Genomic DNA, 11,270 nt, shown 5'->3' with positions numbered 1-11,270 from the left:
AAACATGGTCAGAAAATCCAAACAAATTTAAGTATTGCTGGCCTGGAGTACTTAAGGGATTGCTGAGGAAGGGAGAAGGCGGGTAGCTTGAAGTGGGGAGACGGTGATGAATAAAGGAATCTCTACAGACAGGTACAGTCAAAGACTTCATAGTGAGCTACAGATTTCAAGTTGCCTATGTGGGCTGTGAGAAATGGTTGCAAAAATCATGAAGAGAGAAGAGATGAGAGTTGGAGTAAATGCATGAAAAAGAGAAACACTGTGTTGCAAGCACTATTATTACTTCTTTCCTTCATTTGAAAGTATTTACTGAGTACCTGCTACTAGGAACAATTCTAGACACTGGGTGTGTGTTGGTAACAAACAATTTGCCCTCATAGAGCTCCCATCCAGTGCAAACAATTAGTTAAAGGAAAAACACTATGTTGGTTAAGGAAAAATGTCAGGAAAGAAATGGAAGGAGAAAAGAAATAGAAAATTTGTGATATTTCGTTCTTCACCATTTTTCTAAATAAACATTGTTTTTAGGCATATTATTGTCAAATAATTCACTTACTTCTTAAAATTTGACCTTTATTGTGTATATTCTTAGTGCCCTTACTTTGAATATATAATTAATTTAAATTAATTATTTAATTAATTTAAAGGAGAATGAGGCTTTTTTTCCACTTAGATACATATCTTAAAAAATGTATATAATATGATATAATAAAAAAGTATATTATAGCTTGCCATATCAAAACAAGTCAAAACTTGACTTGAAATTGTAGATTTGGAAGAATATATCTCATTAGAAAAAAAAAGTCTTAAATATGTAGAATAGCAAAAGAATAGAATTTTCATATGAGGTAGATATAGATTTATTTGTTGCAAATTTACTCATAAATTCTCCTCAGCAGCTCACTTCCCTCAGTCCAATTTTCCTACTATTTTTCTGCCACCATCATAAATACCTTAGTCACTTCTGACTTTTCCCTTTCCCAGTATTAACTGGGTAACACTCCTTTTGTATGTATTTGTCTATTGCCCACTGCCATTACCTACTGGCACCAGAACTCATTCCCTTTCTAACGAATGCAATAGTTTCTGGTGTTTCCTTCTGCCAATCATTTGGATCAAAATCTTTCCTACCGCGCTCAGTAGGCTTACCACTTCCTACTGAAGATAGTCCAGACTCCTTTGATGAGCACTTGACTTTCTATGCGTTTTTTTCAAGATCCCCAACGTGTTTTCTCAACCTTATATTTTCCATTTATTGATTCAAAAATATTTTTTGAACACCTCCGTAATTCAAGTCATGTTAGAGGCTTAGGATACAAAGATAAATAGCTCACAACCTGCCTCAGCAGCTCTCAGTTATGTGAAGGGGAAAGACAAGTATGCGAAGAGCCCACAGTCCATGGGTGGTGAAAATGGTTAACAGCACTCAGCTGCTAACTGAAACGTTGGAGGTTCGAGTCTACCTAGACACACCTCTGAAGAAAGGCATGGTGATCTACTTCCAAATAATCAGCCGTTGAAAACCCTATGGATCACAGTTCTACTCTAACACGCATGGGCTTGCCATGAGCCAGCAACTGGTACAAATAACTCATAACATGTTGAGAGCGATGACAGTGTTTGGCCAGGGATCATTGGAATGAAGAGCCGCATCCTGCTATCTTGCTGACTTTGCTTCTTCAGTGCTGATTAAGTTAGTTTCTGTTACTAAAACATGGCTCACTCTTGTCAGTACTGCTTGACTTTCTTCAGGCTGTTCCCACCCTGCGGAATGCCTTTCCTTCTGTTTTTGTAAGTGCCCAAATATATCAGGTCTTTCAAAGACTAGATCTGATGTCAAGTAATCCATGAAGCTCTCCTTAGTCCCTAGTCATTATCTCTTGTTTATTTCCTTTCTCTTTCTAATCACATTCTTATTTATATTAGGGTTTATTAATGTTTTATCTTATTATGCTTGTCTACCTCTTAAGAGCAGCAGCTATGATTTATATATTTATATATCTCCCGATACATGAACCAAAAAAAAAAACTTTCACTAAATAGATGCTCAATGAATGTTCCCTGAGCTAAAATAATAGACAATAAATTGTATACCAAACTCAACTGTAATATAGAACAATGACTGGACTATTCAAATTGGTCCTCACACACTTGTAAAACTACTACATAAATTACAGCATAAATTAACAACGGTAGAGAGAAAAGCTGCCGCTGATAGACTAGACCCCAAGCTTGAAGGGGTTAAGCAAATCTATCCACAAAGGGGAAAAAGTGTTCCTTTGCCTTCATTAAAGACTAATTTTAGGTCTTTTAGTAATTAAATGAACACATTGTTTATTTTCCATACACTTTCGGCCCCGAGTCTTGGAAAATACATAAAATTTCCAAGAATTAAAGTTTCCATTAACACAAGTGCCAAAATCACAAGGCTTGACCTGTGCGAGAAAGCACATTTGTCTTTGCTGGCTTCTTTTCAAAAAGCTATAGAAGGATATTTACCGTACAACCTTCCTTGTGCGTAAGTGCTCTGTTTTATCATTCAGACCATCTAGATGAGACGGAGAAGCTACAACGTTTTAGAAAACAACGAATTACTGAGCAATGACCGTTTGAGTGCGAAAGTGTTGACAGAGGTCCCTGTTTGGGGTAAAATTTCTTCACTGGAAGAGACTAGGGATATTTTGCTATTTTGTTTTGTTTTGATTTGATTTGTTTTGTGTGTGTGTGTATTACTCACTGAAAACTGGCTCTGGCTGCTGAAGCAATAATTTACCATAGCGGGGTTCAGAACATCTTCCACCTGTATGTCACTACTAAAGGGAAATTTAAGGTAAATAAATGCGTGTGCACGCAGCTTGAACGCCTCGGAAGAATATTTTCTGACCTATTTGGTTGTATTCAGTCTGAAACAGCCCAGTTGTCTATCCAGGTTACAAAAATAAATAATAAAATACAAAATAAATTCTCCTTACGTCAGTGAACTTGGACTCGGAAAGTTCTCTCCCTGAGCAGGGAGCCTTTTGAAGACGTGTGTGTCACGCCGGCGGCAGGGGGTCGCCACTACTGGGAAAAGAGCTGGCTCTGCAGGTCCCGCCCTCCCCCAGGGTCGCCCCTCCCGCTGGCGGGCTCCCTGCCTCCCCAGGACGCGCCTTTACCTCCTCCCTGCACGCCCCAACCTCGGGCACAGCGGCGGCCTCAGAGGTCTGGCGCATGTCAAAGCCATAACGGGGAGGCTGATTTGTGGAGCATCGTCCCCAAGCTCGTCTCCCCCGAGCCCCTCCTTCCCCCACTGTGTCTGCCAAGAGAGTCCAGCTGAGCGGGGGGAGGGAAGATCTACACCCATCCCCATCCCCCCGGCCCTCCCGGCATTTAGATTCAATTACACCTTTTACTATTTTATCTCTTCTCTTTAGACCACTCGGCCCCCGGATCTGTCCTTCCGGCTTTCGCGGCCCCTGCTCCCGCGCCCCGGGATGGGAGAGCAAGGGACCTGCCGACGGTCGGCCGGCGTGTGTGTGAAGGTCCAGCCGCCGCGCCCGCTGCCCAGAGTCTGTAAGTTTCAACGCTCCTCCGGGAGAGGGGAGGGTGAGGCTTTCCACGTCCTCGCAAATGATTTAAAATGCAAAACACAGCACAGGTTTGCAGTGTTGGATGGACTTTTCAAGCATTCTACTATGACTGCGTCTGCAGCCCGCAGGCGCTTGTGTGTTTGATCCCTTCGTTGTAAAGAAGTTTTCAAGTTACAATATTATGAGTTCCATGGGATACTTTTTTGTCTTTTTTTTTTTAATGCAACTCATACTTCCATCAGATTTAAAATAATTATTCATACTGTTCAAGTTACATAGCGCATCGCTTTTTATTTTGTCAGATTACGCTAAACATGTTATTTACATTTTACAAGAGTCAACGGCCTTTTCTTTGCCTACTTCTAACAATAACGGAGGGAGAATTTCCCTTCCTTACTTTTAGTATTGCTGTATCATCTGAATACTTTAATAAATAGATCCTACTGCATTCTGGCCTTAATTTTCATCACTGACACTTCGAGCTGGTGTCCTTGCACTAATCAACAGACGTGGTTGATCTCAGAGAATTATCTCTGAGCCTACTGTTTGCATGAAAGCTCCTGGTTTTGTTAAAGGCTATTCCCCTATACGTTGAAAAGGAAAATGGAAACAGTTTACGGATTCAGACCAAGTAACAATTTCTGTGGGGTCCCAGAACTCAAGCAAAAGCTATCTTCGTGTTTAGATTAACTAAATCATACTTTTACCTTTGCATGTCACCCTGGTGTATATAGATATGCTCCTGAATACAAGACTGAAGAAGTGAGGAAATGAATTTATGTCTCTATCTCTACACACACGTCTGTATTATTATTATTTTAATTATCGTTTCCCTTGGGCAGGAGGACGGGTCTTGGAAGGAGGAAGGTCAGAGGCAGGTGGATAGGCTGGCTATGGTGACAGGACGATGCTGGCCAGAAAGAGCATCATCCCCGAGGAGTATGTGCTGGCGCGCATCGCCGCGGAGAACCTGCGCAAGCCGCGCATCCGAGACCGACTTCGCAAAGCCCGCTTCATCGCCAAGAGCGGGGCCTGCAACCTGGCTCACAAGAACATCCGCGAGCAAGGACGCTTCCTTCAGGACATCTTCACCACCCTGGTGGACCTGAAATGGCGCCACACGCTGGTCATCTTTACCATGTCGTTCCTCTGCAGCTGGCTGCTCTTCGCCATCATGTGGTGGCTGGTGGCCTTTGCCCATGGGGACATCTATGCTTACATGGAGAAAAGTGCAGTGGAGAAAAGTGGTTTGGAGTCCACTGTGTGTGTGACTAATGTCAGGTAAGAATGCAGCAGGATTGCAAGTAGCATAGCAAAAATATTATATTGCCTTTCTGTTGTCCCTCTCTTGTTTTGTTGAAAGGGAAATAAAGGGTTTGCTTTAGAAACAAAAAAGCAAATAATAATAATCTAAGCTATTACAAATCTTTTAAAATGCAGCCTTATGGATAATGACTCTCTGAAAATGTAGAACTTCAATCCTTTGGATTAGACTTGAAAATTTTATACCAGTTATTTAAAAATTGTTGTGGTTCAACAGAATTACACAGAGCACTTACACACACACACAAAACTCACACATTTAGCACTTACACACACAAAAAAAATTCACACATTTAGTTTTCAGCATAGAAAATCTGCTGTCTATAATTTCAGTGTCTACAAATAAATATCTCTGATCAACAAAAATTCTTATGCAGATACTGGTAATATTTTTCCCTGATGTCTCTTATCCATAACATTTTCAGAAATAGTGAGAAAAAGGAGAAGGCACTCGTGGGGCAGGGTCCTGGATTAAAAATCTACTAAAAATGAAATAAATAGAAACCCTTCTTTATTACAATTATCTTAACATAGCTAATGCCTTGCACTGGATTCTGAAATTAAAAGTTATGTTAAGATTCGAACCAGAAAAACATGATTTTTTCAATGAAAATTGGTCCAAAATGTTCTTGGAAAGGATTATATAGAAGTGATTTAATGTTGGACTCCTTCTTTCAAAGTCTTAATAGACTAAGAAGGAAACAATTCTTAGATTACCTAATGTTTGCTTTTTCTCTTATTAGTATTTCAAAGATAGGTAAAGTGAATTTGTTTTCACAGATTCTCTTTTCATGTGTTCAGATGGTCTAAGAACATGTGGCTGGAGTAATTTGTATCTTAATTTGTTTTGTTGGAATATTGAAAAAGATGATTTATATCCGTTGCAAAAACATTTACTCTAAGCAAAACAATAGTAATAATACTGGAAAATTTTCCAGGACATCTGAATAATGTGCCAAATTCCCATAGTGCACAAAGCAAAGAGACATGAACAAGAACCATACTGCCAGGAAACTGTAAAGAATGAGAACTTTACTGACCCTGGAATCTTATAAAGCTAGCAAGGATACCACTGCAAGAACCAGAAACCCAGGCTATGACCTTGTCCATCCTTCCGTTTCCTAAGTAACTGCAATGCCAGCATATCATAGAGGAATGCAGTGTCTGTATGGAGAGAGAGCTCACCACAGATTTCAGGCGGAGAGAATACTATATTGACATGATTGACTACCTTTACCACTGAGTAAATACTATTTTCTTTTCAACACAAACTTTTGTTTCAAAGGAAAATGTAGGTGAAAAATGTGGGTGATCATCAGTACACCAGTTGTAAAGAAAACCATTAAAATACTGTGCGCAACAGGTATTTGAAGGTCAAAATTCATTTTCTACAATATTTCTCTTTAGGAAACTTATCGGCACTGGCATTGGTGTGAATCATTTTCATATCAAGAGAAATTTTTGATAAATATGCAGTACACTCATTGCCGTCAAGTCAATCCAACTCATAGGGTCCTTACAGGACAGAGTAGAACTGCCCCATAAGGTTTCCAAGGAGTGGCTGGTGGATTTGAAATGCCGACCTTTTTGGGAGCAACCGACCTCTTAACCATTGCGCAACCAGGGCTCCAAATATGCAGTAGCCACTCATAAAAAGAGATAAAAGAAACTATAAAGATAATCCTTGAAAATAAAGGACAGATTTTATTTGCAAGACAAATATATTGCCTTTTTCCATGAAAATGAAGTCATTAAGCAGTTTATTAAATATATATCATAGAAGTAATATTCTTCCAATAATTTTTAAAAAGAACTTTAGAGGGTCTACTGGTTATTAATAGCTGTTAGCTCTTATTTTTTCAAATAAGATGTGCTCTGAAGCATGTTCATTCAATCCACTGATGCATTCCTGCTTATGTGAACACTAACTATGATAAACGCTGAAAATACAACGGGACAAAGTTGGTCTTCTCAGAACAGCAATTTTAGCATTTTAAATTGCAGTTCCTACCTACAAAAAAATATTTGCTATCTTTAAAAAAACAAACAAACTCATTGCCATCGAGTCGATTCTGACTCATAGCAACCCTATAGGACAGAGTAGAACTGCCCCATAGGGTTTCCAGGGAGCAGTTGGTGGATTCAAACTGCGGGCCTTCTGGTTAGCAGCTGAGTTCTTAACCATTTTGTTACCAGGTCTCCTTGCTATCTTTAAGGTTGTTCTATTCTTACCGATTTTATTTTAATATTGTGGTACTATTAATACCTTAATCTCAACATACAGTTTAATCATAAGAAAACTTACATAATAAAAAAAATTACCAAAAATATAGAAACAGAAAAATCTCTGTGCCCTTCCAAAGGGAATTTAAAATATGGCTAATAATAATTCTTAGTCTTTGAATTTCCTTTCCTTTTATAAGTTCAATGTCCTGCCTAGTCATCAAGATTAGAAACAACTTTTTAAAGCGAATACTCACCAACATTTCCAAACAACATTCTACACTCTAGTTTTAGAGTGGCTCTCTTTCCCCTTAGTGTAGATGACTCTCTGAGTCAGAAAGTAAACCAGCATTATTTCCCCTTTCTCATGATTCTATCTCACTCTCTGTAGCAGAACAAAAGACAAGCTAAACGCTTTCACCTGTTGACATTGTTTAGTATGATACTCATCCACTGCCTTTGAGTTGATTCCAACTCATAGCGACCCTGCAGGACAGAATAGAACTGCCGCATAGGGTGTCCAAGGCTGTAAATCTTTACAGAAGCAGACTGCCACACCTTTGTCCCGTAGAGTAGCTGGTGGGTTTGAACTTCTAAACTTTTGGCTAGCAGCCAAGTGCTTTAACCACTGCGCCACTGGGTCTCCTATTAGAAATCAACGTTGTGTCTATGTCCTTCCTCTGGAGTCCATTCCTGTTCTTCGCCATAGTTTTGGACCATGTGGCATACCTTGTTTTGTGGAGTTAGTGCAAGTAGCAATTAATGTGGTTTCCTATAAATCCTTAATTCCAAAAAGAAAGAGAAAAGGCACCTTTCACACTCCACTTACAAGCTAATCAAAAAAGCCGTTTATGCCTGCTCCCTTACCCATCCTGGTGTCCCAGCAAGGTGCATTGTGTATGTTAAGTACTAAAGTGTTTTAAAATTTTGTTCACTCATTTTGTGTGACATTAATAAATGTTCTCATTTGATGACACTTTGACAGATGGCCTATGCATGGCTAGTCTTAGAAAAGTTTGAAATTGGGGTTTGGGAGGAAGATCGGACTAATATTATTTCTAGTGAGAAGCTGTAACAGTGTTTGGAATGTAGTAAGTGAACAAATTAATGATACGGCTAATGAAATTTAGTGCTACTCAAAAGGGTGGGGTGAGGTGAGGCTAAATCAGAATCACCTGAGAGCTTTCCAAAGCGTCTTACCCAGTTCCCACCCTGAACCTACCAAGTCAGTTGTCTGCACTGAGATGTGGAGGAGGTGTGCGCTCTAATAAAGCTCTCCAAGAAAATTCTGACACTTGTTGGCCTTTCCAGTTCCACTTTCAGAGCACTTGGCCAGAATTCAGAAGACTGAGATCTTATTCATGATATGATGTTGACATGGACATAGACAGTGCCCATCTCTGTCTCAAAGTCTTCCTTTAGTAGCTTCAGTATACGTCAGATTGCATAGAAGACACATTCAATAAGAAAACACCTTTCTTTCCAAATGGCAAGATATGCTTTATTATTAAAAATATTAGTATTTTTGAATGATGTGTTTTGTGCCACTTTGTAGCACTGTATACAATAAGTATTAGCAAATGAACATGGTTTTAAAGGTTATAAATAGTGAAAAGCTCACTCATTGCTCTACTTTCAATATGACTCAAGTCACTTAAACACAAATATTCAAGAGTAAGTGCTTGTCAAAAATATTGTTTGGTAGTCTCTATGTTATGGATTTTAATTTAGATTAACAAATAATTTTCAATCTGATGATGTGTCAATTCTGCATGAAATAGACATCATTTACTTTGTGAAACTGTCTACCAGGAAGTTGCTTATTATTTTATTGTATTAATGCTTTTACACAAGGAGGCCCATCATTTAATGACCCAGAAAACACTACCAAAATTGTATCCTAGACATCTGGAGGTAGTGTGCCAACAAAAAGAGCTTGTGCTTAGAATCGGGCATCTGGCTAGTTAAGTTGACTAGTATTTCTAAAGGCATTTGATGGCCTTTGGGGGAAGAAAGTGAAAAATTTAGCTTGATACGTTATTTATTATTCAAAATTTGACCTAATGGCGTTGTTTTCTGATACCATTCCTTACAGATCTTTCACCTCTGCTTTTCTCTTCTCCATTGAGGTTCAAGTGACAATTGGATTTGGAGGGAGAATGATGACAGAGCAATGCCCTTTGGCCATCACAGTTTTGATTCTCCAGAACATTGTGGGTTTAATCATCAATGCAGTCATGTTGGGCTGCATTTTCATGAAAACAGCTCAGGCTCACAGAAGGGCCGAGACTTTGATTTTCAGCCGCCATGCTGTAATTGCTGTCCGAAATGGCAAGCTGTGCTTCATGTTCCGAGTGGGTGACCTACGGAAAAGCATGATCATTAGCGCCTCAGTACGCATCCAGGTGGTCAGGAAAACAACCACACCCGAAGGGGAGGTGGTGCCTATTCACCAACTGGACATTCCTGTTGATAATCCTATTAACAGTAATAATATTTTTCTGGTGGCCCCTTTGATCATCTGCCATGTGATTGACAAACGCAGCCCCCTGTATGATATCTCAGCAACTGACCTCGTCAACCAAGACCTGGAGGTCATAGTCATTCTAGAAGGAGTAGTCGAAACTACTGGCATTACCACACAAGCGCGAACCTCCTACATCGCTGAGGAGATCCAATGGGGCCACCGCTTTGTGTCTATTGTGACTGAGGAGGAAGGTGTGTATTCTGTGGATTACTCCAAATTTGGCAACACTGTCAAAGTAGCTGCTCCGCGGTGCAGTGCCCGAGAGCTGGATGAGAAGCCTTCCATCCTTATTCAGACCCTCCAGAAGAGTGAGTTGTCCCATCAAAATTCTCTGAGGAAGCGCAATTCCATGCGAAGAAACAATTCCATGAGAAGGAACAACTCCATCCGAAGAAACAACTCTTCCCTCATTGTGCCAAAAGTGCAATTTATGACTCCAGAGGGAAACCAGAACACATCGGCATCATGACAGTAAGACAACTCGAGACAGTATCTTATTCAATTTTGAAGGCCCATTTTGGGCCTGAACCAGACTGAACTAGAGCTGGAACACAAAAATTTGTGTTTCTACATTTTACTGCACTAAATGGTATTCATATTCAGAGAACAGCACTTTTTATATCAATAAATAATAACACTAAAGGTGGAGGAATCACGCCTCACACTTATTTCATATATATAGTATTCATAGTGGTATGCTTACATTCTATAAGGTTAATATATATATTTCTCATTTATCTCAATTTGAAACATTAGAATTACATTAATATTGATAGAAAAGTTGGCCAAGGGATGATTTTGTTTGAAATGTTTACTGGAACCACAGATCCCTGTGTTCTATTGTTCACTCTGGAAATGCAGGTAGACTAGGAGAAGAAAAAAATGAAATCATGTTATTAACACCTTTGGCATGTCAACTAGTATGCTGCCTTCCCCCTCCTCCATGGTACTGCACCTAAGAGAGCTATGTGGTAAGAAGCAAGAGGCAAAAACTGCTTAGTGCTATCTGCTTCTAAGCAGATTCTGTTCATTCACTTAGCCCTTCATAATGACCCCAGAGTCTTCCTGGTCCTCATCATGGCAGCCATTTACTGAACAGGGCTTGGAGAGAAGGTAAGAACTTTCCAGTCTCACTTAGGACTGGATTCCCAAAAGTGACAATAACTTCCTTCAGCTTTGCACTTCTTCTTATGAACCTCCACAAGAAAATACCATATTGAATATTTTATTAAAATATTTTATTTTATTCACTGTAGTTCTGTGATTTCTCTTTCACAAAATCAAGTCTAGTTGAAGATCAAGAAAAACATTTTTAGAGGCATTTGAAAGAGATGTCTCACAACCCAAAGCAAAGCGATAACACACACATCTCTGAGATCTCTCTCTCTCTGAGCTCTGTTACTCTAAGAGAACTACATTTTTTATTATTGTTGCTTTGATTTCATATTACTCCAGGTTTTAAACTGTCTCTTGGCTTTTCTGTGAGAGCCTGATGTATCATGAACATCCTGTAACAGTTTTTTTTTTTCTTTGAATTTCCCATCTCCCATCTTAAAAACCACATTTTCTTCCTCAGGAATATATGATTTTGGGCCTGGCATATATAGATTTAGGTCCATGGGTGGCAC

General features: G+C 39.4%; 1 protein-coding gene across 1 annotated transcript; it reads left to right on the top strand.

The window, feature by feature from the left end:
* The first annotated feature begins 3,356 nt into the window (after window positions 1–3,356).
* KCNJ8 (potassium inwardly rectifying channel subfamily J member 8) lies at window positions 3,357–10,280 on the top strand. Its single transcript, XM_004390634.2, has 3 exons — window positions 3,357–3,552; window positions 4,412–4,850; window positions 9,211–10,280. Exons 2-3 carry the CDS (start codon window positions 4,477–4,479, stop codon window positions 10,109–10,111), a joined length of 1,275 nt encoding a protein of 424 aa, XP_004390691.1. The 5' UTR covers window positions 3,357–3,552; window positions 4,412–4,476; the 3' UTR covers window positions 10,112–10,280.
* Window positions 10,281–11,270: the final 990 nt, after the last annotated feature.

Source organism: Trichechus manatus, unplaced genomic scaffold (genome assembly GCF_000243295.1).
Source record: "Trichechus manatus latirostris isolate Lorelei unplaced genomic scaffold, TriManLat1.0 scaffold00313, whole genome shotgun sequence".
In the NCBI taxonomy this organism is placed as follows: Eukaryota; Metazoa; Chordata; class Mammalia; order Sirenia; family Trichechidae; genus Trichechus; species Trichechus manatus.
This window is presented reverse-complemented; position numbering and strand designations above follow the sequence as displayed.

Excerpts from the sequence above, each read along its gene's own strand:
- KCNJ8 (XM_004390634.2), top strand. The coding sequence starts at position 4,477 with ATGCTGGCCAGAAAGAGCATCATCCCCGAGGAGTATGTGCTGGCGCGC. Across the intron at positions 4,851-9,210 it reads GTGTGTGTGACTAATGTCAG|ATCTTTCACCTCTGCTTTTC; the intron begins GTAAGAATGCAG and ends CATTCCTTACAG.